Genomic DNA, 26,644 nt, shown 5'->3' with positions numbered 1-26,644 from the left:
GGCACCTACTTGATATCTCGGGTCCAGAGAGCTACGTGCGACCGCTAGCGCTCCCCCCCTCTCCACCATCTCTTCCCGCAATTTTCCTCACCGTTTTTGGTCAGCTCTCACGATTTCGTGTACTGAGCGTGATGATCACTTTTATGGCCTTTTGTATCGGCATACAGACACAGACCCGAACACCTGGAGTGACATATTTTTTCTTCCTGAGGTCTGTCCCCCTCCCTTCCTTTTTTTTTAAACGTCTGCTAAGAGTTGGCCTCCGGACGTACCCCCCCCCCCTTGCCGTTCGTTATCAAACCTTCACGTATTATTACAGAAAACAAGCTCACTGTTCGCTCTCACGCGGCATTTTTTTTTGTTGCTGTTGTTGTCAGCGAGTGTGTTCTGGGCCGCTTATCCTTGACACCATGGAAACAAAGAAGGGTGGTGGGGAGAGCGCCGTGTGTGAGCACAGGAGAGAATCAAGTGCAAATGATGAAGTTCCTGTGACGCAATTTTTTTTTTTGATGAGACATCAGAGGTGTGCAGAGCAGAGGGCACGGCCCGCAGTGACGTGCTTCCTCTCTCTCTCACACACACACGAGTTTCTCCTTACTTCAGCGCTCTTGTGTAGGGAGAGGGGGGCGTAGGTAAAAGGTGTACGCTTTGCACGATGCTTATTCATCGTTTTTCTGTGTACCGAACAGCACGCCTCCCCCCATATCATGCCTGCGTGTTACTGTTTTCCCGGCTGGGTGTGGGGAAAAGAGGGTGTGGGGGAGGAGCGGGGGGAGTGAGTGGGGCTCAGACCTTCCCCCCTCCTTCCCCCCTCCTCCCCCTCTTCAATTTCCATCTTGAACACAGTCGAGAGAGGGAAGGGGGGAGTGGGAGGGGGGAATACGGTGCCGAGTATTTGTGAAGTATTTGTTTGGTTTGAAGCAAGTCACGGTTTTCCTACTCTCCCCTCCTCTCGCTCTTCCACCTCTCTGTATTTTCGCTCCTCGTCATGCGTTCTATTCCCCCTTCCCCACTCTCCGCCCTTTCTTTCCCCCCCCCCTTTTCTCCCATCTTTCATACGCCAATAACGTCATACATATTCACACGTTTACTGACGCCTTCATCACGATCCCCTCCTCACGGTTTACAGACAAACGTTTTTCTTTTCGTATTGAATTCTTATCCCTACGCTACCCCCTTTCTTTCCTCACAACCCACCCTTCGCTCCCCTCCCCTCCCCTCCCCTCCCTTCGCACCACCCGCACAACAAAATGTCCGGTCTCAGCAAGCATCTTCTCGGTCTTACGAAGCTCCAGAAGCAGGACGCCGAGGTGGATGTGAACTCCCTCTCCGGTAAAATTGTGTTCATTTATTTCTCGGCGAGTTGGTGCCCGCCGTGCCGTGGCTTTACACCCCAGCTGGTGAATTTCTACCAGAAGCACCACGAGGCGAAGGACTTCGAGGTGATTTTCGCCTCATGGGACGAGGATGAAGAGGAATACAAAAATTACTACAAGAAGATGCCCTGGTGCACGATCCCGTTCGCCCAGAAAAACATCGTTGAGGCGCTCACGAAGGAGTTCAAGGTTGAGTCGATCCCGACATTGATTGGTTTGAATGCCGACACGGGTGCTGTCGTGTCGACGCGCGGGCGCCATGCAGTGACGACAGATCCTGAGGGCACCCAGTTTCCGTGGTCGGACTAAACGTGACAGAGGGCTGTAGATAATGTGCTCATGTGTGGGTTTTGCGCAGGCATCCGCCTTCCCCTTTCCCACCACCCATTCCCTTCCCTCATGACGTGCCTCTTCCACCTTCATTCCTTTTGTTTCTTTTATTTCTATGCTGATTCTTTTTTTTTATAGTCGTGTGTGCTTTTCAGCGTATTTGATTTTCTTTCTGGAGTCCGATGTTCGCACTTCCTGTACGCTCCTCTCACCGTCGCCCCCTGTATTTCACTTTCTTTACCTCTCCCTCTCTCCTTCTCTTCTTTTCTCTCCTTCTCTCGCTCTCTCCCCTCTTCTTTTTTTTTTTGTGTAGTCGACAACTCCATACCTTGGCTAGCACAGACGGGAGAGAAAGGGGAAACAAGGATGCAGGTGAAGAAATCGTAGATGATGTTCGTAGTATGCATACGGTATACACAATCGCACACATACACGCACATACACACATATATATATATATATACATGTATACATATGTATATGTATGTATACATCAAGGAGGGCCTCTGACAGAGAGGTGAGTTTTTTTCTATGATTTACACGTAGAGATTTCCACAGAAGAACAGTAAAACCCTTCACAGTTGCCATGCTCGCCTACTCTTTTTTCTCTTTCGAGCATGGGCGCCTGTGTGTGTTTATGAGTGTATGTCTGTATGTGTATGCATGTCAAAGTGCCCGTTACCCGCTCGTCGTCTCTACTTTTTTTTTCCGTTTATTCCAATGGAGCTTTGCGTCGTCGTCTTTGTTTCATTTTTCCTTGAAACGTCACCACGACCCCCTTTTTCCACCTTTCCCGACCGCGGATGCCCGGCTAAAGAAACAACGACAAGGCGACGAGCGGCGGGCGGAGACCTGCACTACTTGACACCTGAACGAAAAGCCAAAGGGCACCGGAAAAAAACCCAAGCAGCGAAGAAAAAAAAGAAAAATAATAGTGCGAGCTCACACGAGAGACATGTCTCACTTTTTCTGGGCAAACAGAAGGGGAGGAGGGTAAAGAAGGCGTTTTGTTTTTTCATGAGGACAGAGGAGCTGATTGTTCTTGTTTTCAAAGGAAGGTGAATGGGCTGAGGTGCATGCAGGGGGTGGGGAGAGGGAAAAACAAGAAAAAAAAAGGGATGCGAACAATCGCTCTTCTAACTCGTGCGTAGACACGCGGAACAAGTGGGGAGGGAGGGGGGTGGACCTGTTACTCCGACATTATTATTATTATTGAACACTCCTATTGAGTGTGTGGGGAGGGGGCCTCCTTTCCGTCCTTCCCCCTCCCCCGCTAAGCGTCAGCCATCGCTTTCTCTGTGAACTCACAAATTACTCCTTTTGTACCGCTCCTCCTCCTCAAGAGGCAAATGATGGGGGCTAGTGGGTGGGTGGGTGGGGGGGGGAGGGAGGAGGGGTGGCGGTGCCCTGATGCATTGCTCCAACCGTGCATCGTCATTAGGGGTGTTCCCACAGAGATCCCCCTTCCCCGCATGGGTGATGGGGGGCGGGTCGTCACCGCAAAAGGGAGGGTGTGAACTCTGTTTTACTCGTTTTTTTTTGTTGTTGGAGCGCGGGTCGAATGCCTTGGAGGTGCGCTATTGTCACATTCGCACGGCTCTGCCTCGTCATTATTTCCCAATGTTGCCCTTCATACCCTCTCATTTCGATTTGCATCCATCCACAACCTTTTTTTTTCCCCGTGGTGCGTGTGCATCTTCACGACTGCCTTCAGTTCGCCGCTCTTTCCTATCCACAGGGGACGATCTCAACACACAGGCGGCCACTTCCATAGCTTCCGAACCACCCCCGATGCCTATCAATGAGCACACACGCAGGCCTGTCATACCCCCCCCCCCCCCCCCCCCCCCAGCTAGCACCAAACTGAACTCCCTAACCCCCTCGCACACCCATGGCTGCTCTCGACAAACATTTGAATGACGTGAAAAGGCTACAGAGGCAGGACTCCATAGTGGATGTGAGCTCCCTCTTTGGGAAGATTTTTTAAATATTTTTCAGCGAGTTGGTGCCCACCATGACGTGTCATCACGCCCAAGTCGGCGGCTTTCTACCAGAAGTACCATGGCAAGAAAGGCCTCGAGGTTATACTTGTGGGACGAGAAAGAACAGGCGATCGAGGGCCACTACGCGACGATGCCGTGGTGCGCGATCCCGTTCGCCAATCAAAGCGTTGTGGATGCGCTGAATGAGCTTTTCGGGGTTGAGTCGATCCCGATGTTGATTGGTTTGAATGCCGACACGGGGGCTGTCGTGCCGACGCGCGGGCGCCACGAGTTTGCGGAGGATCCCGAGGGCTTGCAGTTTCCGTGGAGTGATGCCAAATAAAGCCCCTGTGCGCTTTAGCCGCAGGTACAGACATCCCGACACGCGGTCAGACTCTGCGAGAACTGAGGCCTGGGACACGTCTGCAGTGTTTCTGGTTGCGCCCGTTCCCCGTTTCTGCCCCCCGAGTCTCCGCGTCACACCCCCGCCGCTTCCCAGCGGGTGCCTTCCGGTTTCATGTCGCGCACTGGCTGCTGGGGCTTGCTGTTTTTGCACTCCACAAGGCTTCCCTTCGTCCTGCTTCTGACTGCACAACTACCGCTGTCATCATTCGATATATTTCAAAACATATTTTTGCCGTTCACTGTTTTTTTTTTCCGTTGCCACTCGATGTCACGACCTCTTCCTCTGAACATATACACAGACGCAAGTACATGTATATACATGTACACACGCCCACACACTAAAATACATATTTGCATATACATATATGTATATATATATGTTTATATATATACATGAACATTTACATCGATACATTTAAAGTATTCTCACGAAGCCTCTGTTTTTTGGTTTCTCGGCTTTTTCCTTCCTTCCTTCCTTCCTTCCTTCCCCCTCCCTCCCTTCTTCTCCACCTGGTCGACTCGCGGAGTGGCACACACACACACGCTTACACACTTGTGTGGCATCCTTCCCGCGATAGGCTCTTCTCTGTTGATCCCTGCTGCGCCCCTGTGTTTGCGTTTTCTTTCTTTGCAGGTGCGTGCGCCACAGTGTGTCCGTTGTGGGCTGCTGCTACTGCTGCCCGCCCCGCTTATCCTCTCTCTCCTCGCGCTTCTATAATGCTAGCGTGACTTCCATTAACCGTTCTGTTTGGATGTGGTCGCGGAAGATTTCTATTTTGTGGCCCCTGTAGAGGCCAACAAAGCGATGCGACAACAAACTGTGACTGACAGGGGTGGATGGTGATTGCACTGCTGTCGCCTAGGTGAGCGTGCGTCTTCCCACCGGCCTCTCCGACCCACTTTCACTCCCCCACGCGTCTGCGCGGGTTCGCGTTCACTGCCCTTGTTTTAGTGGCAGTCGCGGGGGAGAAGGTGCGTCACCGCGGATGTTAATGCTGCGTTTTGACACCGTACGACCCCCCTTTCTCCCTCCCCCCTCCCTCTTCCTCTTCCTCCACTTGACCCTTTCTGCTGCTCGGTTTCTGTGTCTTTTGCTGTGTCATTACACGTGCAGCGCTCATTTGTGGTTCTCATTCTTTTGTGATCGAGGAATACACGCACACCTTCACATATCCGGTGTTTGCTGTATCTTTGGGCTCTGTGTTCGCTCTTGGTTTCGTTCTCTTCTCCAACTCAGCCTCGTTCTTTTTTTTTTTTGGGATAGTCGTCGTCAGTGGGAGATCGATTGTGTAACAGCGTCTCGTGCACACAGAGCGAGAGAAGGGGAAGATGAGTGTCGCTATCGATGCAGTCGGTTCAGCCCCCCGTGCTGCAGCCGAATCCCATGCACGCCTCTACGATTGCCTGGATGCGGCCAGTAAAGAGCGTGTCACGATGCTGTTGAGCCACTACGAGGTACTTTTACCCGTGGAGCAAGATGCCTTTATGCAGGAGCTCGAGCGGTACAACCATGAGCAATCAGCAGCTGCGCTGGCGCGGCGCAAAGCCGGTGAAACATGGATACGCTACACCACCCCACGTCTGCGGGCGGTCCAGGCACGTGACCCTGCGTACGTGCAGCGCCTAATATCGGACAAAGCTGCCTCCAACTGGTCAAACAGCGATGAGGCGCCGACGGAGGCGACGCCGCCGTGCACGTTGGAGGATCTTCTCTACTCTCGGGGGGTCTTTGAAGACGCTGGTCAGGCGATCCATGTGAGGAAGATGACGCTGTACGAAAAGTTGCACCAGAACATGAACAGCCATTCTGTAAAGCCGAGTAAGCGTGCGACGCATGACCCCACTACGAGCGTCCCCGCAGTACCCAATGGAAGTGCTGGTACTGTACGCCAATCTGTTTCCTTCGAGGATCCTGTCGAGGAGAAAGCAGAGCCATTCAATCAGGAAAGCCAGACGATCGAGGCCACATCCCTGAGCGCCGAGATGCAGGCCGAGAGCAGCAAAGATGCGGCGGTGATGTCTGTGAGCGATGGAAATCCTCCCCCGTCTCACGCATCGTCAACCACGCTGGCCGCTCCATACCGCAACAACGCCTACCAGGCCGTGCGTCTTGCAATGAGCTTTCCTGCCTACACAGCGAGGACGCCGCCGCCGTCGCCGTCGTCGGGAGCGACAGCACCGTTGCCAGGCGGTGTGAAGAGAGTGTGGAACGTCTCCAGCTTCCCCATCACGGAGGACGAACTGCGTGAGTGGTTCGAGGAGCTGGATGTGACGGGGCGTGGTGCCCTGAACCTCGATGAGTTTATGCACTACATGGAGTCCCTAGAGCGCGACTTTGGCGTCTCCACAGAGTACGCGACGCTCAAACAGGACGGCGAGCGGCTAGCGAAAGATGGGAAACTCAGCTTTGAAGCCTTTTCTTACCTCGTGCTCCGTTTTGTGCGTTTCGGATAGAGGGGCCCGTGGAGAATAGGAAAAAAAAAGAGGCGAACATGAGAGGTGAAGATGGCGGTGAACTCCCCCTTTTTTTTTTTGTGATGACGTGTTGCATATTTATTTTACTCCCCTCTCCCCCCCCCCTCCCTCCCCTCTCCCCCAAAGAAACACATATACACATACAGACCGTGCTTGCCATGTACATTTTCGTTTTGTTGCGCGGGTTCGATTTCGTGTTCAGCCGTGCACTACACTTACGTGGCGGTGTTCATGCCTTGTAAGTACAACTTTCACGACTAAAACGTGTATATATATATATACACCTATACCAGTTTCTGTCGTGACTCCGCTGATCCCGCGGGGAGTTTATAAGGGCAGACAAAGAGTGGTGTATGGATGAGGGCAAGTGACGGCGTCGAAGACACTACGAACAGAAGACGCCGACCATGGAGGTTTCTTGAGATGATTTTTCTTTTCTTACCTGCGCTGAAGCAGTTGTCTTGGCAGCTTCCCTCTGCTACCTGGCCGCCCCCCCCCCCCTTCCCCCGATGTCTTTGCTCTTCTGTGTGTAAGGTCAGCGCACATCCACATCTTCTCATGGTGCGTTGCGCGACGCGTACTTTTTTTTTCCCTGTGGGATCACAACCGGTCGCTTGTTTTTCGTTTTTGATGCGGTCTCTCTCTCCCCTCTCCCCCTCGGCCCCTGCTCGGTCTTCTTTCTTCTCACCACATCTCATCTCATTTATGATGGGTCTCTTCCCTTCTTTCCTTCCACCTTTCTATCATTGAGTATGTTGTGTGTGTTATTATTTTTTTCTCCCCCCTTTTCTCCCCCCAACTCTCCGTGCGATTGCGGTCAGTCGGTACGCAAGCGCACACACACACACACACATTAAATGATGTACATCACTCGAAGCGTTTCACATTCCCTGTGATCCCCGACAACTTTTTTGAAAAGGTATAAAGACGAAAATCCGAGCATCTAAGTAGCAAAAAAAAACACGAACCAAAACACCTACTCACAAACACGCACACACCTGCACAGGCAAAGGGAGGGACTAACATGCAGACTTGAGATCATATGATATGCAGAGAGAGAAACCGCTGCTCTCTTCCTGTGTGTGTGTGTGCGTGTGTGTGTGTGTATGGGTGGTGTGTTGCACCCTTGGGTCCCCCACATTTTCAGTCACATCTTCATTTTATGATATGTGGTGGTGAGGCCGATTAGTGACAAATGTGTAACAGGGGAGCAGGAGCACCACGGTGTGCTTGATGCATCATAGTTGAGGTTCCTTCTGTGACCACACTTGCGGGTTGCATCTTTGACCCCTCTTATTCCACGCACTCTCCCACACATCGTCAGTGTGGCTGACAATACGTTTCCTACATTTTCTCTCCCCTCCTTATCCATCGTATTTTCACTCCGATCTCCACACATACACACATGCACACATGCACACACACACATGTATGCGTATGCGTATATATATATACATATATGTGTGTATGTGTATGTGTATCACACCACGCAGTTGTTTATCTATTTTTTCTTTTTTTTCTCTTGCCCCTTCTTTAGGACATTGCTCTCAAAGGAAGATCAAATTCTTTTCTTTTGTTTCTCTTTTACTCTCCCTCTGCACTAACGCCACATCTTCGCCAACAATACACATAAAGGCACACTGGTGTGACCGTTTTTTTTTTCATTTATTGCCGCAGTTTCTAGTAAGTGCCCCATTTATCTTGACATTTTGGTTTGTTTGGACAACTGGTCATTGTGGCGTGTAAACCTCTCCCCAGCTCTTCACTGTCCCCCCTCCCTCCCTTTACCCACTCCGATTTTTCTCTTACTCGACCGGGGAGTGTGTGTGTGGAGGGGGGCGGCATCGTTCTCGATTAGGTGGACGGTGCGCTGTTGCGACGCATCAGTGTTTATTTTTCTTTCACCCCCCCCTTCCGTTCTCTCCCTCTCCCCCACCCCTTTCCTGGTCCCCCCGCTGCCAGTGCCATCTTTCCTCGCATTTTCTGAAGCCCCCCTTTCCCTCGGCTTTTATCAAGACGTCGGCTGCTTGTTTGTACACGAGCTAATCAGCAACATTTGCGCATCCGAAAGCCCCGTATCTTCCGGACAATCTGGCAACAACCCAGCCCCTGCCTGAACACGTGCGTTTTTGACGCCCTCCTTTGCTGGCTTCTAGTCCACTCCGTTGCATCTCCCCCCTCCCCGCATTTTTCTTCCCTCAACTACGCACTGCAGGTGCGGCACTGGGTAGAGGCGTAGGCCCCCTCTTTTTTTTTTCTCTCTCGCTTTCATCTGCGCGTGCCGGCGCAATAGTGTTTGTCTGGGTGTCCTGGTGTGGTCCTGTGTCCGGGCTTTGCACGTTGGGCATCTTGTCCTCGCTTTTCCCCTTTCCCCTTCCCCTTCCCCCTCCCCTTCCCCCACCTCCCCCTCTCCCCCTCCGTTCCGACTGCTTATTTTTCTCCCCGCCACACTCTCCCTTTTGGGTGATTTAGTGGTGTTTTCTCTATTAATTTCTTACGGCTGCGCCACCCTGACGGCGACGAGGAGTTCCACTTGTGAAGGATCGGCCATCTCGGCACACCATCCAGATTGACATCATCGTTGCACCCACCCCACCCCCACCCCCCTTTTTTTTCCGCGCATTGCTCTTTTGATCATTTTGTAGAGGTCTGAGTGGGGTAGAAAGTCAAGTCAGGGGCGCCTTAGCGGTCCGCATCCCTCTTCGCCGGGGGTGTCTTCCAGTGTACCCTCTCATTGTTTATATATAAATATATATATTTATCTATCCCCAGCCCCCCTCCCTCTCCCCCTTCTTTTTTTTTTTTTGGGGTGGGTGGGCTTCTACTGATCAATAGAGAGAACAACTCATTGAGAGGAGAGGGAAGAGGGTGCGGGAGAGAGAGAGCGTTGGGTGGGGGAGGCGGGAGGAGATTTACCCGCCACACAGCCATACACATACCGAGGGCCCACGCTTAGGGGAAATCGTTTTACATTTTTTTTGTTTACACACACACACACACACACACACACCGCTGTAACGGAACCCAACTTGCCCCAAAGAGGAGACACATATTTGGGATGGACTACTTGTTAGGCGTTCTGTACGCCACAAAACGGTATGAGCCGCTTGACATGTCAAAAGTGCAACTCGATGGCACCCCCCCACTTCGTCTACGAGCAGGTTTTCTGCAGTCCGAGACGTTCGTGATAAAGTCACTGAGGGGCGCACTGGTGGTGCCGGATGTGGCCGGTGCCGGTACTGGCAGCGACAAAGACAACGACGGTAGCGAGGGCGGGGGGGCGCCCCCGCTCAGACGCAGCATTGGTGCTGAGCCACCGATGTCCTCGTCACCTTTTCTGCCACGTACGCTTACATCAGGGAGTGGCCGTGTCTCAGCGACGAATCCACGGTCGCAATCGACGGAGTCTCACCTTTCCTCAACGTCGCTGACAGCTGGTGGCATGCCGCCCTGCCCTCCTGCGGCAGCCGCAGCTGCCACAACACCTTTTCTTCCGCTTGAAGGATCTGGGGGTAGCCCCTTAATTCCCGGCCAGCCTTCACCGGCAATCACTAGCGGTGCGGCGCACAACCCACCCGGCGGAGGCAACAGGGCTGCAGTTGCTGCGGGACGCCCCTTCACTCGGTCTCATCGGTTAGAGTACAGTGTGCCGACCAACGTGATTTCGGGCAAGTACGTGCTACTGTATCTGCCTCCACCTCACCGGCCAGGGGAAAGAGCTGCTGCGGCGTTGTGGCGTAGCGTCAGCGCCAGCGGTGCTGCCGCTCCAACTAACACCGGCGCGGGGGCTAGTGGCGCTGGCGCGCGTGCGCATCACGCATCAGCTCACCTTCAAAGCCCGCAGGTGGATCTCACAAAGCCTCGTCTAAGCAGCAACGTGTCGTCGTCTTCAAATTTCATCTCCGGAATGGGCTCTCATACACTGTCTACCTGCGGCGGGCGACGGAGCCTCTCCACGCCCCGGGGAAAGTCTGTTGACCACTCAGCATGCACCTCAGCGGCGGCTGTTGGCGGGCACCACGGCAACCACCACACCTCGCATGGTGGCCCTGGCTGCGGCCCGAGTGCGGCCGCCCAGCAAGCCATTGTGCGTGCTGCTGCTGCTGCTTTGAGCACACAGCAAAAGCTGCTGCTCTTCTACTGCCTCCTGTTAGACTCTTTGAAACACCAGAGACCAATGCAGAGGAAGACCAGCGGTTCGCTACGGAAGGTCGACGACGACCTCGACACGACTGCCGCTGGGCAGGCCCCCGTCGCGGTTGTGGAACTACAGTACACCACAGGAGAACCCATGCGTAGCAGCACGGGCGAGATGAGGGGTACTTCTATCCTTGGGGGAAACACCAGCGTTTGTGCTGGCGCGGACGGGCACGGCAGCGCGGTTTCGACCTCTCCCGGGGTCACCCCGGTCGGAGGAGCAGGTAACACACCTTCCCCATCGCCCGGTGGTTCTCGAACACACGCGTACAGCCTTTTACCGGGGCCCTCGCCCCTCCCCACTGGCACTCACGGCGCGCGCGGAGGTTCGATGCACTCTGGCGCCACGGCGAGCAGTGGTGGTGGATACCAGACCACTCCCGCCACTCCCGCCACTCCCGCCTTGGCTTCACCGCGGTCTTTCTTGGCCGATACTTTTCAAGCGAACGCTGGCGAGCATTCCATGGAGTGGGATAATATGCGCACTTGCGAAGCAGGAACTACTACTGCAGCAGGGTTGCGCGAGCTGGTGCGAGGAGGCCTCGGCAACGCTGACGCGGTTGCCACGCAGCGGCTCAGCTCAGTCTTGCGTCACCTCCTTGATGGCCAGCCGGATCTCTCTCTCAGCCCAGAGGCCGTTGTCTTTGATAGTGAGATAACGCAGAACCCCTATTACGGCGGCTGGTATGCGGTCGAGAGCAACGACGGTTATCGGCGAGTCGTGCAGATGTGCAATATACAATCTTGGCCAGCTGTAGTGCTCGTCGACCCAACTGGAAAAATTGTGACGGTGGAGGCACTCCAACACATGGAAGAGGAGTTTGCGCGCTTTATCGATGAAGTAGATGCCTGCACCGCAAAGGCTTCTGCAACGCGTACCACGGCTTGTGCAGCATCTGCAGCAGCAGTGGCTGCATCACTCTCTGCCGGCGCAAGAAGCTCACTCGCTTCGGCAGCGGTGCGAGCTTCGGGAAACGCGTCGTCTCCTTCGCCGCACACCAGCGATGCGTCACAGGAGACACTTGTTAAACTACAGCCCCCTAAAGACGACGAAGTGCACAGCAGTGAGCTGTGCGTCGCAAGGAGGTTGCCGTCACCACGGAAGTCGCGTGCGCCAATGGCGCTGAAGTGCACGAGGGCGCCGGCGTCGTTTGCGGACGACGGTGCCACGCCGATAGATCGCTTCAGCACGAACTCTCCGGTTGCATCCGTCAAGGTCGCTGTCGACGATGACGACACGTCAACTTATGATTCTGTGCACACGCCAGGGCGCTGTGGCTCCAACGCCGCTGGCTCCACTGGCATCCGTGAAGACTCTGTCTCGGTGCTTGACCCACATGTGTCCACCGCTGAACCGACCCCAATGAAGACAGCTCCCGTGACAGCGCGCTACCGAGATGAAGGCAGTCACCCCTTCGCAGCCTCGACAGGGGCACCAGTGAAGGTATCGACATCTCCCATGCCCGTATCACCTCTACTTCACCACGCGAGCAGGAGGAACAGTGAGTTTTCAGGCGGCATGCAGCAGAGCGTGTTGAGCTCTGGTCGCGATGGGACGGAGGGCGAAGAGGGCGACCGGCAGGCCTTTGGCGTTACGAAGACTTTTCGCACTTGCCTCACAGCGGATCAAAATATTCCCCCAGAGACGCTGGGCGATACATCAGAGGAAATATATGAGAGATCGATCAGCCTCATGGCTGAGCCGATGTCCCAGATTTCATCTTTACCTCAGCAGCAGCAGCAGCAGCAGAGCGCTCCTACCTCACCACCTCGAGAATTCTCTCCATCGGCCAATGCATCCAGGATCAAGGGGGACGAGGCATTCCCCAGCTGGGACGCGAAGGCCTACTGCGGCGACGTTGCCAGCGTTCTTGTAGTGAAGGACTTGGACATGGATACAATGACCCCAGTGTTCAAGTCGCAGACAAGCTGGATCCATGCGTCTCAAGGGGCCGCATCATCTGCTATTGGAGAGGAAGAGGCGCGTGGCCAGGCGCCAGTAGTTCATGTTCCACCGACTCATGCGCCACTGTCGCCCACCTATTACGAGGCGTCTGAAACGGTTGCGCACGAAACAATATCTGAGCACGGTGTGGCTGCCGCGCCAGGGGCCTTCCCAGTTCCGCAGTCGCCACCAGCGCTGCTGCCAGTGTTTTCTTCGAGGTTCCCGTGGAATGACGTGTTGGTGGATCGGCTAATGGTGTACGCCCTGCCGCCCTTGATAGCGAAGAGCGTAGGCACTGTTACCACTGTCCCTCACCTTGCCCTTGGGAAGGGGCGGCTCGATGGCGAAAAAAAAGCGGTGGTCTTGACGAACGCACAGGAGGAGGAGGAGGAGGAGACAAACGTGTTCGAGACGAGCCGGGGCGACTTGTCGCCGCCGTTGCCCCCATCACATGTAGGCATCTCTCGCACGGCCGCGCCGCTAACTCGCAGTACAAGGCGGCAAAGTGATTCGGAGGATGACAGAGAGGACTCGAGCGAGCTTTGCCGAGCAACGGGGTCATCTTTGGCCAAGGAAACAGGCCTGCGACGCTTGGCCAGATCGTCTAGCGCCAACGCCGTTACCGCCGTGGTACCGTCGTCCAGGGCGTTCCGTCAGGCCAAGTTCAGCAATCGATCCACCAGTATTTCTGTCTCTGGGTCGTCGTCATCGGCTGCCGTGGGAGAGCCAGTATCTGCCCCCTCGGTGCACGAGACGGCTTCTCCGCAGTCTGGCGAGATTCAGAAAGCGGCCACAGAGCAGGTGGAGCTGACCACGTTAACAGACAGTGTGCCACCGATGCCTTCTGAGCAGTGCTTGCCATTGCACCCGCTGCGACGCCTTGCTTTGTGCACGGTGACGGCTAGGGAGGTGCGACAGCGGGCGGGTCAGTCCGCTGGCGACATTGCTCGGTCGACGCTAGAGTTTGGAAACAGGGTAGAGGAGCCCAGCGTTGCCCCTCTCACGCAGGATGCGGTGCGCGAGTTTGTGGCGGACGCCACCAGCAAGGGTTCTGGGGCTCCTTCCCTGTCGGTCGCGGACAGCATTGAGGATCGAAGCTCGCGTCGCACGGCCGCATCGCGCGATTCGCCTCATCAGCCGCAGCCACCATCGTTTGTCCCCTCGGCACCGCCGGATACTGCGACGCAGCGGATCATGGCAAGACTCCTCGAGAAATGGCAGCGTGAGATGGACGTCAAGTTCAAGTGGTGCACGCACGTTTTGATTCTCTTTGGCGCGGGTTGGCATCCTGGGATGGCGTCGTTTTTGCGGGCCGTGCGCAGCCTTTGCCGCGTGATCAACGCGCCTAAGGATGCCTTGACTGACGCACCGGCCTTCGGGAAAGAAATCGCTCCCAACGGCTGTGGCGATGAACGACAGACACACGTAGGTCTGGGTGTCCCGGGCATGCGAGGCTTCGATCGCTACCTCAACGCCGAGGAGGGCGATGCGGCGCCGTTCACTTCGTTGAAGGGTTTTAGTGAATCGTCGGTGGAATGGAATGGCAACGGTGCAGGCGGCTTTGCCGGTGGTTTTGGAGGGATCGACAGTCGCTGTGACACACGCAGCTTCAGCAGCCTCACTGGCGTCGACGCGCACGGCGGCAACGTATCCGACGACGGAGCGCGCATGGCAGGTGTGTCACCACATGGTGGGGCGGCTACGGGGGCCAGCAAGCCTGCCGCTGCCGCCTCGTCACCGTCCCGTCGCGTGCAGGTCATTTATATCAGTGCTGATGAGTCTCTACAGGCCGTGTGCTCTGCGATGGCCGATATGCCGGCGGACTGGCTCTGCGTGTCTCCATATGTAGCCCAAAGCACACCAGAGGGAGATCTGCAGAAGCACGTGAGTGATATGGCGCGCAGCATCTTTCGCGTCAATTCATTCCCGCGCATGGTGGTGGTCGAATTACCTTATGCGCAGCAGCAGCACCAGCGCCACCAGTCCGAGAACCCAGTGCGCAAGGAGGCGGCGCATGCGGGTGACAGCAGCGCTGAAAGCAAATACGGTGTCGAGGATGAGTCTGGCGACGCCGTCGGCACGTCCACGACTCTCCACGACGCCACTGCGGCATCACCGAATCGATCTGAGCCACAGTTCGATGGACTTTGGACGGTTGTGCAGCTGCATGGTGAGAACAATCTCTGCACCGATCCCGAGGGGAAGAACTTTCCCTGGTCCAGTGATTCGGCTGATGTGCTGCGCGTTGAGGAGGAGGATGTGTCCCCTGCGTTGCGCCGGCGGCAGCACGAGGAAGAGGTTCTGCATCCCACTCTATCGTCCGACCCCTCGCCGTTGTCAGAGGGCAGCAACCCAGACGCGTGCGAAGACGGTCTGTCTCTGCGCTCCCTCGCAGAGCAGGTGACGGCCTCTGGCACCCCAACCAAGGCGGTGGCCTCCTCAAAGTGTGATGCGGCATTAGTCAAGTATGTTGTGTCGCTGTATCGGCCAGTCGCGCGCCTCTTTCCACCTATAAAGCCCTTCCTCGTTGCCGACGGTGAACTGCCAACTCTCCTGGAGAGGGGCGGCTACTTCGTCGTACTCGGCGCCTTCGGTTCTGTCGACTCGCAACTGCATCAGCAGTGTCTCAGCGCACTGGATGAGGTGCGACAGTGGCTTTATGCAGAGATAGAAGAGCGCAAGCGGCAGGCGTGGTCGGAGCCGACGCAGTTGCAGGTAATGGCGCCACACAGTGCATATGGAGGATGTTTCACGGCTCGAGGAGACGTGGTGGTGGGGACGCCTGCAGCGTACCAAACCACCACCGGTGGCACTGCGGGCATAGACGAGCACGGCTTACCTACTCGTTACTCGCCGAGTGTGGCGGCGGTCACCCCACTGAACGTTCCCACCGACAGTGGTGATCCTTTCGCAGCTGCTGCGTTGCACCGCCTGAGCCTTGGCAACTCCGGCAGCCGTAGGGGCAGCACGCCGATGATATTCGAGGATGGTTGGCCGGAGGCGCGCGGAGGCACGACCTCTCCCAGATATGGGGTAGCGGGATTCCCCATGTCCGGCTCTCCTCCTATTCAGTTGGACGCCCCAAGCGGATTACACGGCCTTCGTTTGGGCGGCGCACCTTCTCTGGCGAGCGCTCCAGCTGCGCACAAAGCCAACGCTTCTCATCGCTTGTTGCCGACGGTGTACTTTTACGACTCCATCTTCAGTTCTGTACCGGTGCCCCAAACGCTGCCACCCACGACAGCGCCAGATCGCTGCCGTGGCGCCGCCCGTGGACGTGGCGTGCACTGCGCCGACGAGGAGAAATCGCTGCGGGGAAAGGCGACGCCACTGCGCCAACCGTCTCCTGCCGCGGCTGGTGCCCCCGCAAGGGCCTCTCCTCGGCGCCGTAGCGGTGGCTTTGAGGGTGCGGCGGCCGCCGCCGCCGCTTCGATACCATCGCATGCACCTTTTCGGCGTGTATTCGATAACACTTCGGCTCTTCGTCGTTCTCACGCCAAGGACCTGGCGCTTTTTCAAGAATATATCCTTTCTCCTATCCTAGAGTCGGATGGAAGGCAGCTCCCGGTGCGTGAGGGAGAGGTGTATCTGGCGTGTGTCCGGTGGCCGCAGCGGACGTGTGCGGTATTGCAGAGTTGCCTGGGGTCAGAAGCCCGACCACCCGCCCCAGTGCTAGCAACCACCGTAGGGAGTACAGCACCTCTGACAGCTGCTTCGACATCCAGCACCACTGCAGGTGGCTTAGTTTGTGGAGGCAATGTGTGTCCAACGCCTGGCTCGGGCACTGGATTGCGAAGTCTCACGGTGTCACACTCTCCTGGGGCGGGCCAGCTGTTGCCGGAGCCCATCCTGCGTCGCTCTTCAGTTTCAAGCGGCGTGTCTCCGCCTACGAACTCGCCGCTAACGGCGGCACCAGCGTCTGGAAACGTCACTGCGGCCGCTTCAGCAGCAGCCGCTGGCGGTAATCATGTCTCGAGCAATCTCTCTGCAACTTTTTCTCCTGCGCCGGTGCCATCGTCGGCGTCTCCTGCCGAGACTCATAGTGAGAGTGGATCTGCGGGTGGCACGACAACCGGCTTGAACTCACCACCACTCGCTTCCACCAACATGCACATCTCTGCTTTCACTTCGCTAAGCAACACCATCTTGATTGAGGAGCACGGCAAGGAAGGGTCACCGGACCCGGAAGCGACGCCACTAGCCTCTGCTGAGTCCATCAAGTCATTCCTTTATGATAACATTTTGCGCCTTATGGAGGCTTGAACACAGAGGCTCTATGTGTTGCGGTGGCTGCGTCATGGAGATTATTTCTCTTTCTTCGTATGTGTAGGCGGCGTGTGTATGCGCTGTTTCTCTCGATATCCCTCTCCCCTGTCTCTCTCACTTTTTTTTTCTTGTGGGTAAGTTCTGCTTTGCGTTAGGCTGTGTGAGGTGGACTTGAGCGTTCCGCCCAGGAAAGAAAATATACATGCATTTGCACATGTCGACCCAGTCACGTTCACGCTCACGCTCACGCTCACACACACACACACAAACACAAATGTATCACCAATTTTGTCAGTATGCGGATGTATCGGTGTGTGTGTGTGTGTGTGTGTGTGTGTGTGTGTGTGTGTGTGTATCGGTGATTGTGCGCCTCAATTGCTGAGTTTTCTGTACGCACCGTGTCGTGACCGAGTTCTGTGTGCGCTGACCACGTCTTTTTTTTTCTCCTCTCTCATTTCTTGTGGTCATCCCCCCTGCCTATTTTTTGTCCTTTTTTCTTGAGCGTGTCTTCGTAGTTGCCGGTGTGTTTCGGTGGATATGCTGTTCGGTGTGTGTGTGTTTGCTGATGATGACATGCGCGGTTTCAAATGCACGGTCTCGATGAAAAAACGATGCAAAGTCACGTACGCCTGGGCGTTTTAGTTCTGGTGCTGGGAGTGTATTTGTGTTGTGAGTCTCAGTAGGCAATGCGTTTATGCGAAGATAAAATGTGATAATGCTCATAGCTGAAGCACCCCCACTTCTCTTTCTTCCCACACCTCCGCTTCCACGTGGCTGTGATCGTCCTGAAAGCGGGGGGGGGGGCGACTTTTTCTCGTCTCCTGAACGAAAAGGCCACTCCTGTCAAACGTACGCATGCTTCGACTGGAGATGAAGAAACCAACAAGAGCGAGATGTCTCTTGTGCTACCCCTTCTTCGTTTATCGCACTTTTATTTGAGTGTTGTTGAAGGCGGCGGTGGCCATGCATGTAAGAGGGGGGGGTACCCAGTAAGGAAAGAGACAACAAATACTCGAGGCTCCTCCTCTTTCCCCCGAAACTCTCCACTTTTCACCGCTTTTCATCTCCCTCTCTCCCCCTTCCACCCCCCCCCCCCCCCCAGTATCCTATGCTCATCCACCAAACCCTTTGTTCCTTTTCTCTGTAGCTTTGGGCGCATTCCCGGAGGCCTGGCTCGACATCAACCCATTCATCTGAGCATATACAGGGGTGTGCAAGGACTTTTTCAGCCGCGCAGGTTTGCTGCAGTCCGTGATCTGCCCCCCCCCCCTCCCTCCCTCCTCCCCCCACCCCTTATTAGCGCGTTTTCCAACGCTCCCAAATGCCGCAGTGCGTCGTCTTGTCTCAGGCGCGCCAGGAGGTATACAACTTCTTTCAAGGCGTCGTGGAGAGCTTCGGCGTGTCTTTTGTATTGTCCTCCACGCTACTCGATAAGCGGCGTGGCCGCGACGGTGCCGAGGCAACGGACACGCAGGTCAAATCGACACCACCATCGTTTTCTTCAACACCGCTGGCAGATGTGACTGAGAGGGATCCTGCGGAGGGCTCACCTCCGTCGGCGCCGATAGCAGGGCCCTCTGAGCCGCTGCTGCGGACTGCAGTCATACCTGGGACCAACTCCGATGCCCTTTGCCTGGCGCGTACCTTTTTGATGCCATCCTGGAGTTTGCTAGAGCGGGACCCGAAGCTGTGGATGCTTCTCCGCAAGAATCTCCTAGCGAACGTTGCTCTTGCTGCTGTGACGCTCGTGTACGTGGGTCTCTCGCACTGCCTTGCCTCGAGCACATCATTGTCGCAGAAAGGTATGGCTGTCGGTGGTGCAACCGCCACCTCTGCGAGTCTCTCAGCGGATATCCCTAGTCAGAGCGGCGGTGCCTCAACAAAGTCCGTGATGACCTCCCTGGTGTACTTGCTGTTGTTTTTGTGGGTGCGTCTGAGTTTGTGGATGTTCAAGTACGTTGGCCAGTGGCCCTTCTACACTTTGTTGCAGATTATTGGACTTATATGGTTCAATCAGCTCTACCGCGAAACGTGGCTGGTGCGCAAGGGGTGGGTGCTCCGTGGCACCGAACTACGCGAGTCGCCTACCACCGAGTCCCCAAGAGGAAACACCGGGGCGAGTGGTGGTGGTGATGTCAGTGTTTCCCCTCGAGGATCCCCCACGTCGCAACCTCCTCCCCCCTTCATCGCAGTCGGCGCGGTGGTGCCTTGGCTTTCCCCTATTCCCTTGTATTCCGCCACCGACGGCAGCGGCAACGGCGAGAGTGGCACCTGCAACGAGGCACAAGAGTTCTTCTCTTCGATACGAGTAATGAGCAGGGCACTCCTTTGTTCTGTGCTGCCCTACCTACGACACACCACAAACACAGCCTGGCGTATGATAACGCACAAGGGTCCGACAACAGTGCTACAAGACTGGGTACTGGGTGACTCCTCCAAAGCCGCCGCTCCCTTTCCCCGTCATCATCATGCGCAGGGAGGATCGGCAGCATCGCAGCACCAACCACAGCCCATCTCCGCAAGCCCCGATCTATTCGCGGCTGTTGTTCTTCAGCTAGAATCCATCAGCGAGATACTGTTCAAAGCGCTGGCCACCATGTCGTTTGCGGTCTTCGCATCCACAATAGAGAGACTGCCGCTGATCGGTACATTGATTTCTGCAGTGCTCAATGCGCAGCTTTATGCCTTCTACGTGTTCGACTACCGGTACGCCGCACAGCAGCAGCCAAATGGCTTACACCGTCGAGGCTCAGCACTGACGTACCAGCTGCGTCACTTTGAGCAATGTTGGATGTACTACGCCGGCTACGGCATGGGTTCTGCGGTCCTGTCGTTATGGCTGACCCGCCAGCTGGGCACAATCGTTTCTGTCTGCGCCATGTCCGTGTTGTACTCGTGGCAGGTGGTTTGGAGCGGCTTTGCCGTACCGCTGCCTTCGTCTCGACCGGTGCCGCTCTTTTCAGTGTGGTTCTACGCGGTCGACATGACACAGCGACACTACGCTGTGATTTGGCGGATGGCGGTGATTGCAGCTCTCCTCTACTTGCCTTTTGACTGCGTATGCGAATTGCTCAGGTCTGGCATGTGAGGGGAGTTCTACGATCGCGTGTGGTTAAACCAGAGGACTTGTGACACACACACACACACACATTCTCTTTCCGCGCCGCCGCGCAGATTTGTTTTCTAACTCGTCGACTGCTTTTTGTTGTGTGCATGTGCTTGCGCCTGTAAGTGCACAAGCGAAGCGCTTTGCAACACTTGGATTGTTTCAACTCCACTGGCACATGCCGAATAATGGCGCACCCTCGAATGTGCGCCATCATACACTCACCACGCTCGAGAAAAAAAAAACGTTGTCCACACAAGATGTCTTGCGGGGAAGGGCTTTTGTTTCTCTCTCACCTCCCCCTTCCCCTTCCCCCTCCCCCCTCTAATCCCCCCTCTCTCTCTCTCTCTCGCCTTTTTGGTTGGGCATTTCGTTGGAAAAATGTGTGTGTATGTGTGCGTTTTGTTTTGAAAAGAATTTTTTCCCCTTCTCTCTGCTTGCTCCTGATCGTAGGATTTACACTCCCCCGCTCCCCCTCCCCCCCCCCCTGCTTCCACGTTTCCCTCTTTTTTTCTTTCATATTCCACACCGTCAGGCTAGCCCAGACTAGACATGCCCCCTCCCCCTCCCCTCCCTCTCCCCTCCCCCTTCCCCCCCCTCCAAGCTACGAAAAAGCAAAGAACAAAGAAATATCGTTGTTTCTGCGTTTTTTCATTGTTTATTTGGTCTCTTCTGTGCCTCTCTGTGTGTGTGTGTGTGTGTGTTTGTTTGTTTTTCTCTTCCCTCTCTCTTGAACACGTGTTCTCCTTCTCCGTTCACCTGTATGATGTGCTGTGCGGGCATGATGTTTTGTCTGCGTCTTGACTTCTTTTATCGTCCGACTTGGCGTGCGCTTACCGTTTCTCTATCTCATTTTTTCTGTTGAATTTTACTGCCTCCATCCCTCTCCCCCTTTTTTCAATCCCTGGTTAGTTGGTGCTGGCGGTGAGTAGGTTCGTTTCTCTCTGTCTCTCTCTCTCTCTCTTGCCATGGGTGTGCGATGCTTCCCTCCTACAGTGGTGTCGGGTGGTGCTCTTCCCCCCCACCCCTCTTCCCTTCCTCCCCCCCCCTAACAAGGTCTCAGGTGGGGTTCTAGGTCGTCAAAGTGGGCACTGGTGCGTTGGTTGGGTTTCTCTCTCTCTGTTCCCCCCTGCTCAAGTGAATAGCCAAGCTGGATGACACCCGCCAAGAACCCTTAAAGTCAGGGAGAGAGGGGTCTCCCCCTTACTTTTAGCCGAGGAGAGGTAATAAAACTGTTGTATTTATCTTTGGTGTTTGTGTCTGTTTAGGTATGACTGATGCGTTCATGTTCAACCCGCCCTCCCCGATATATATATATATATATATATATTCACTGGGTGGGTGGGGGAGAGGGAGTCGTTGGGAGTGTTCCCCTGCACGAGAGGAGGCAACTGTGTGATGAAAAAAAAAACAAATAGCAGTGGTCGGGTGTGACTGTTGCCGTTGTTAGGTGGACGGATCAAGTCCTCCCAAGCTTGGCAGAGAATGCGTACGTGTGTACACTGATCCCCATGAGGTATCCTCAGCAGACAGGGGGAGGAGGAGAAGGGGGGAGGCCTCTTCACTCAGCTGGCGACGTTTTTCTCACGTTTTCTTTACATGTATCACGTGCCTTTTTCTTCCTACTGCCTGCATTGCTTTCTTTTTCCTTACACTATGGTCGTCACTCCCCCCCCCCCCCAACATACGTACATGCGCATATATTGCCGGCATCTGACTTCTGGGAGACATAATGCCAGCGTCTACGGGGTCTGGAAAAGGGTGAGTTGTCGAATACCCTGAGGCAATTGTTTTTGTACACCGCTGGCGCCTTCCCTGGGAGAGGCAGATCCTTTCGATCCCCCCCTCCCCCCCTCCCTCCCCTCTGCCGTTGTCAACTCGATCCCAGCGTTCATAATTCACTCTTGCTTCCTTTGCTTGATGGCTGTGGCGCGGCTGGTGTTCTTGGCGTGGTGTCTTGCTCTATCGGCTATTTGCCTAGCCGCGCTCGCCGCGCCTACCTTCGGCACCTCCTCGACACCCCAGCACAAAAAAGACAGCCGTGTTGCACAACTGCGTGCGGCTTTGCTCGACAGTCCAAACTATCATTTGGAGGCGCTACCCGATCCACCGCCGGATCTCGGCATTCACACCGCCTGCAAAAAGTTTGGCCGCGGCTGCCCGGACACGTACATTTCGTTTCTCGAGAGGCTCCTCGCTTCGTTGAGTGGCGAGGAAGCGGGAGTAGACGTGAATGGCTGCAATGTCACTGGTCAGGCCGCGGTGCGAGATGAAGTGAGGAACGCAACGCCTCGGGATCCAGTGGAGATGAGCAGTCGTGCGGCGACGCAAACTGAACCTGTTGTTGAATCTCACGAGCAGAACATCAGTGAGATAAGCGGCCACCTTGACGATGCTGCCGTTTCGTTTGTCTCGCTTCCGCCACGTGATCTGCGGCTCCCACTGCAGCTTTCGTGGTCATATGAGAAGAGGAGGCGTCTTGAAAACCTTTTGAATCTCATCTCCACCCGTGAGGCGGGTCTCCGCAGAGACGGCGTCGCGCCGGAGTCGTTGCAGCGCCTCTACCACGTGCCGTCTGCTGAGCATATCCACTTGGTGGAGGACCTAGATGGTTCCATGGCGATGTGGCTTCACGTCGCTTGCGCCATGGGCTCGTTGTCTCTGCCAGCAGGATGGACAGAGCAGTTGTGGGAAGATGTGTATAGCGTGTGGTGCCGACATGTTGAACAGCAGCGCCAGCATCAACAAAACAGTAATTGGAGCACAACGGATGCGACATCAGCGATTCCCTCAAGCTTAGTGGCCTTCCCTCGAAGGGCACGGTATTGCACTGCACTCCACCACGCGACACTGTATATGGAGCTGCTAGTGCTGGCGGATCAGTTTATCGCCACAGCTTGGAACTGGACGTTGTGTATTGCACTACCAAGTGCGTTTGTGGCGTGCATTCTCGTGTGGCTCTGCGTGGGTGATCCATGGACAGAAGCGGCTGAGGCCTTCATGACGAGTTTCCCTTCGACTGCACCGGCTCCGGCACATCAACACAACAGGGAGATGAAGGGGTGCGGTGGGAGAGAGGGCATCGCATCTGGCCCCACACCACACAAGTGTGGGCTTTTTTCAAAGATCGCGGCGTCTACCTTGACTCCAGCCGCGCATCACCCCACGCGCAGAGCCGAAACAGCGTCGTCGACACCTTCCATGACCCTTGTTGCTGCCGCAGAGGAGCAGCACGATGCACCGTCGTCACCGTACGACGCGGCGGCTTCCTTGGGGGACTACCAACGCCAACGCCAAGAACAACAGCAAAGGCAGCAGGTGCGCCGCATTGCAGTGCTACGGTGTCGTTTTGCCGAATCTGCTCTCCACCGCTCCTCGACTCTTTTTTTCCTCAAGTTGCGCCTGCTTCTGTGCCTCCTCGTGGCAGGTCAACTGCTGTGGATTTTGTGGCGCGTGTTGACTGCCAGCTATACCGCGACAGCCGAAACTAGCCGGCTCGTGCATTTTTTCCTTCCATCCTGGCTGCTGACGTGCCTGAGCGTCTATATCATTGTCCCATTGGAGGTCATGGTCTTGGGGACGGCATTGAAGGGTGCTCTACACGCGCATGAGGAGCTCCTGTCTTTTCAGGCGAGGTGCGCAGCTGAGCAGCGTGCTCTCTTGAACGCTGCGGGGTGGGTGGATGTGTGTGTGCCCCCCCCCCCCCCCATTGAGTGACTGAGCGGAGGACACGGGTGAGGGGGGGGCGGTATTGTGTTCTGGAATTGGTGGAGGAAAGGGGGAGGGATGAAGAGAGGAATTAGGGATGATGTGGTTGCTGTTTTCTACTAACCGCCGCCCCCCCGCCTCCTCCCCAATCCACACACACACACACGCACACAGACTCGCAGACATCTGTACACTTTTCATCTCCATGCTGCAAAAGAAACTAAGAAACATCAAATCAACCCTTACGGAGGGACCTAGCAACAGAGGCACAGCGAGGGAGTGGATGTCATGTATGCAAGGCGGAGTGTGTGGGTGAAGGGTGCCGTCTTGATTTATGCAGAGCCTCTAGAGACCGTTCAACACGTCTTTGTCGACTCGGTCGTACTCGCAACCACTCGTCGTCCTTCACTGGTCTCCCCTCCTCCTTTATCTTCTGCATACTCTGCTGTACTCCTTTCCTCCTCCTCCTTAATCTTCTTCCCTTTTCTTTTTTTTTTCCGGCTACCTTCCCCTGCGCATCGCTGAGATCGGTCTTTATTTATATCTGCGGCTCTTGCTCTCTTCCCTGCCCTGTTGCACACACGCGCATACGTTGCCAGCAGACAGTATTTCATCTGCCCCTTCATCACAAGTCACTCGTGTTCCTTCCTTCTGCACCGGCTCGAGTATTTCTTGCACTTCGTCGGGGAAGGGGGGGGGGAGCTGAAAAAACACGCACACACACACAACCCAACACACAGGAGCTGCTTCCTGCCACTTCGTGTTGTTCTAGTCAACTTGGCACGGAGAGCGAAGGGCCCCAGCGCCACGTCGCTTGTGTATTTCACCATACGTCTTACGCGTTGCATCCCCCCTTCCCCTGCTTCCCTCCCACTTTTTTTTCCTCGTGCGAGCCTGGCGACCTCCTTCCCCCCGGGCTGTGCCTGACTCGCGCTTTCAGATCGTCTTCTATAGAAGCGCCCACAGAGAGGGGAGGGTCAACCATGACTGCCATGCCAGAAAACAGCGTCCGAAAGCGGTTTGAGCGGGTCACCGTATACGTGGACATTAGTACTTCTTCAAACGCAGAGGAAGGGGAGGCGGCTGTGCTCCTGAGGCAGATTCAGGTTTGTGCAGCAGCGCTTGCTCGTGTGCTCGTTGTAGTTGACAGCAAAAGTCTTGTTTCCTCCATAAAACAGGCGAGTCAATCTTACCCAGCAAAGTCGGAGGCCGTCACCGCTTCTGGGGATGCGTCTTCGAGCCTTTCTACCACAGTGGAGCTACTGCGATTCTGGCAGGCCGAGGAGGCGGACGTGTACACGCGCGATGTGAGCAACACCGTTCCCTTTATGCGGGACTGGGAGTGCTTGGTCACATCCAAGGACCCAGGAGACGGCGCCGTGGCGTACGCACTGCATCATCGGCAGATGCCAGTGCTGTCCCTGACATCGAGGCAGGCCAGCACGCCAACGAGGACGCCAAAGAGCGCAGTGGAGGAGCTGCTGTATACATGCCTCTCAGGCGATGTCTCACTTGAGGCCAAAAGAGATGCACTCGTTCACTTCTTCACTTTTCCCACCGACGGGGGGGATTACGTTATGGGATCTCCTCCTGTGGCTGCCGCAGGCGAACCGAAATCTCCGCGCTCCTGCGAAGCCGACCCCGCGAGCGCTTCTGCTGCCGATCCGGTGGTGGTGGTAGTGGTGAACGAGGACGGGTATCCGGTGCGTCTGCCACATACCACTTCTCTTCTCCCGCCGCCACCTACGCGCTTCGCCGGCATCCTGCGCACGTTATGCTCGGCGGACAGTACGCAGATGGAGATTCTTCGACAACGCAACCCGCTTCTCCCGGGTATTCTGACTGCCTTTCACCGTTACGAAAATCGAGGGCTGCTGCGTGCTGCGTTGCAGCGCGGGTACCGTGTCGAGGTGATGAGGTCGGCCGAGGGCGAGCAGGCTGCGTCCTCGGGAGAAGACTTGGTGTGCAATTTTTTGGATTTGATCACTAACAGCAGCGACGAGGCAGAATCGAAAGGGAGGAAGGTACACGCATTGTCCACTTTGAGGCGTTTCGAGTCGGGATGGCTAGACATGCCCCTGCCAACAGGCCCATCCGTGGGCGAGGAGAGTTACTCACCGTGAATGGGCTGGGAGGCTTGTGGACTGCGGCGTAATGCACACAAAGTAAAGCTTCCTTTCCAAAGAGACACAGATGGTTGTGGTTGTCATATGCGAGTGGTCTCCACGATACCGACAACATTTCAAGGGGTGTCTCAATGAGGGGGGAAGATGAATTACACACACACGCACACACACAAAACAAGAAAGAAGGAGTTGCAAGGAGAAAAGAATCTCACCATTGTGTCTCCCATGACGTCTCTCTCTCTGTGTGTGTGTGTGTGGAGGGGGGAGGGGGGAGGGAGGGCAACAACCTCTCGGTGGATCTGCACGTGGAGGGTACGGCGGAGACTCAGATCCCGCAATGCGGCGCTCTCGCTTGTTTCGCATTTGAGGTGAGGTGATGTTTGTCTTCTTTACGGGGGCTTATCGTCATCTCGGGTGTTTGCGTCACTGTAGACGCACGTCTGACCACACGCGCCATATCGCCTACATATTTTTTTTTCTCTCTCTATCCCCTCCCTTTTCACGCATACTGCTTCCCCTACCTCTTTATGCCGCTTCTGTGCCTCTCCTCTTTCTTCTCCCATTCTACCTATTTTACTTCTTCTGTTGGACTCGACTAGCCAGATCTCTTGTGCACACCTACGCGCAAGGTATTTTCACCAGGGATCCACTAAAGCCTCCCCCCTCCTCCCCCCCCTCCCCCTTGGAGTGCCTGATAGTCGCAGTCGACCCGTTTCTTTTTTTTTTTG

At 55.5% G+C, this 26,644-nt stretch overlaps 7 protein-coding genes across 7 annotated transcripts; all 7 read left to right on the top strand.

Moving 5' to 3' along the window:
- Positions 1 to 1,250: 1,250 nt before the first annotated feature.
- JKF63_00556 (uncharacterized protein) lies at positions 1,251 to 1,685 on the top strand (the record flags this gene model as incomplete). Its single annotated transcript, XM_067896607.1, has 1 exon — positions 1,251 to 1,685. One exon carries the CDS (start codon positions 1,251 to 1,253, stop codon positions 1,683 to 1,685), a length of 435 nt encoding a protein of 144 aa, XP_067752764.1.
- Positions 1,686 to 3,767: 2,082 nt separating this feature from the next.
- JKF63_00555 (uncharacterized protein) lies at positions 3,768 to 4,031 on the top strand (the record flags this gene model as incomplete). Its single annotated transcript, XM_067896606.1, has 1 exon — positions 3,768 to 4,031. One exon carries the CDS (start codon positions 3,768 to 3,770, stop codon positions 4,029 to 4,031), a length of 264 nt encoding a protein of 87 aa, XP_067752763.1.
- A 1,391-nt stretch (positions 4,032 to 5,422) lies between these two features.
- On the top strand, positions 5,423 to 6,547 carry JKF63_00554 (uncharacterized protein; the record flags this gene model as incomplete). Its single annotated transcript, XM_067896605.1, has 1 exon — positions 5,423 to 6,547. The coding sequence occupies one exon, from the start codon at positions 5,423 to 5,425 to the stop codon at positions 6,545 to 6,547; it is 1,125 nt and encodes a 374-aa protein (XP_067752762.1).
- Positions 6,548 to 11,882: 5,335 nt separating this feature from the next.
- JKF63_00553 (uncharacterized protein) lies at positions 11,883 to 16,973 on the top strand (the record flags this gene model as incomplete). Its single annotated transcript, XM_067896604.1, has 1 exon — positions 11,883 to 16,973. One exon carries the CDS (start codon positions 11,883 to 11,885, stop codon positions 16,971 to 16,973), a length of 5,091 nt encoding a protein of 1,696 aa, XP_067752761.1.
- Positions 16,974 to 18,297: 1,324 nt separating this feature from the next.
- JKF63_00552 (uncharacterized protein) lies at positions 18,298 to 20,064 on the top strand (the record flags this gene model as incomplete). Its single annotated transcript, XM_067896603.1, has 1 exon — positions 18,298 to 20,064. One exon carries the CDS (start codon positions 18,298 to 18,300, stop codon positions 20,062 to 20,064), a length of 1,767 nt encoding a protein of 588 aa, XP_067752760.1.
- A 1,938-nt stretch (positions 20,065 to 22,002) lies between these two features.
- JKF63_00551 (uncharacterized protein) lies at positions 22,003 to 23,799 on the top strand (the record flags this gene model as incomplete). The annotated part of the gene is made up of 1 exon (XM_067896602.1): positions 22,003 to 23,799. The coding sequence occupies one exon, from the start codon at positions 22,003 to 22,005 to the stop codon at positions 23,797 to 23,799; it is 1,797 nt and encodes a 598-aa protein (XP_067752759.1).
- Positions 23,800 to 24,773: 974 nt separating this feature from the next.
- Positions 24,774 to 25,913, top strand: JKF63_00550 (uncharacterized protein; the record flags this gene model as incomplete). Its single annotated transcript, XM_067896601.1, has 1 exon — positions 24,774 to 25,913. One exon carries the CDS (start codon positions 24,774 to 24,776, stop codon positions 25,911 to 25,913), a length of 1,140 nt encoding a protein of 379 aa, XP_067752758.1.
- Between the last annotated feature and the right edge of the window lie 731 nt (positions 25,914 to 26,644).

This window comes from Porcisia hertigi, chromosome 36 (assembly GCF_017918235.1).
Source record: "Porcisia hertigi strain C119 chromosome 36, whole genome shotgun sequence".
Lineage (NCBI taxonomy): Eukaryota > Euglenozoa > Kinetoplastea > Trypanosomatida > Trypanosomatidae > Porcisia > Porcisia hertigi.
This window is presented reverse-complemented; position numbering and strand designations above follow the sequence as displayed.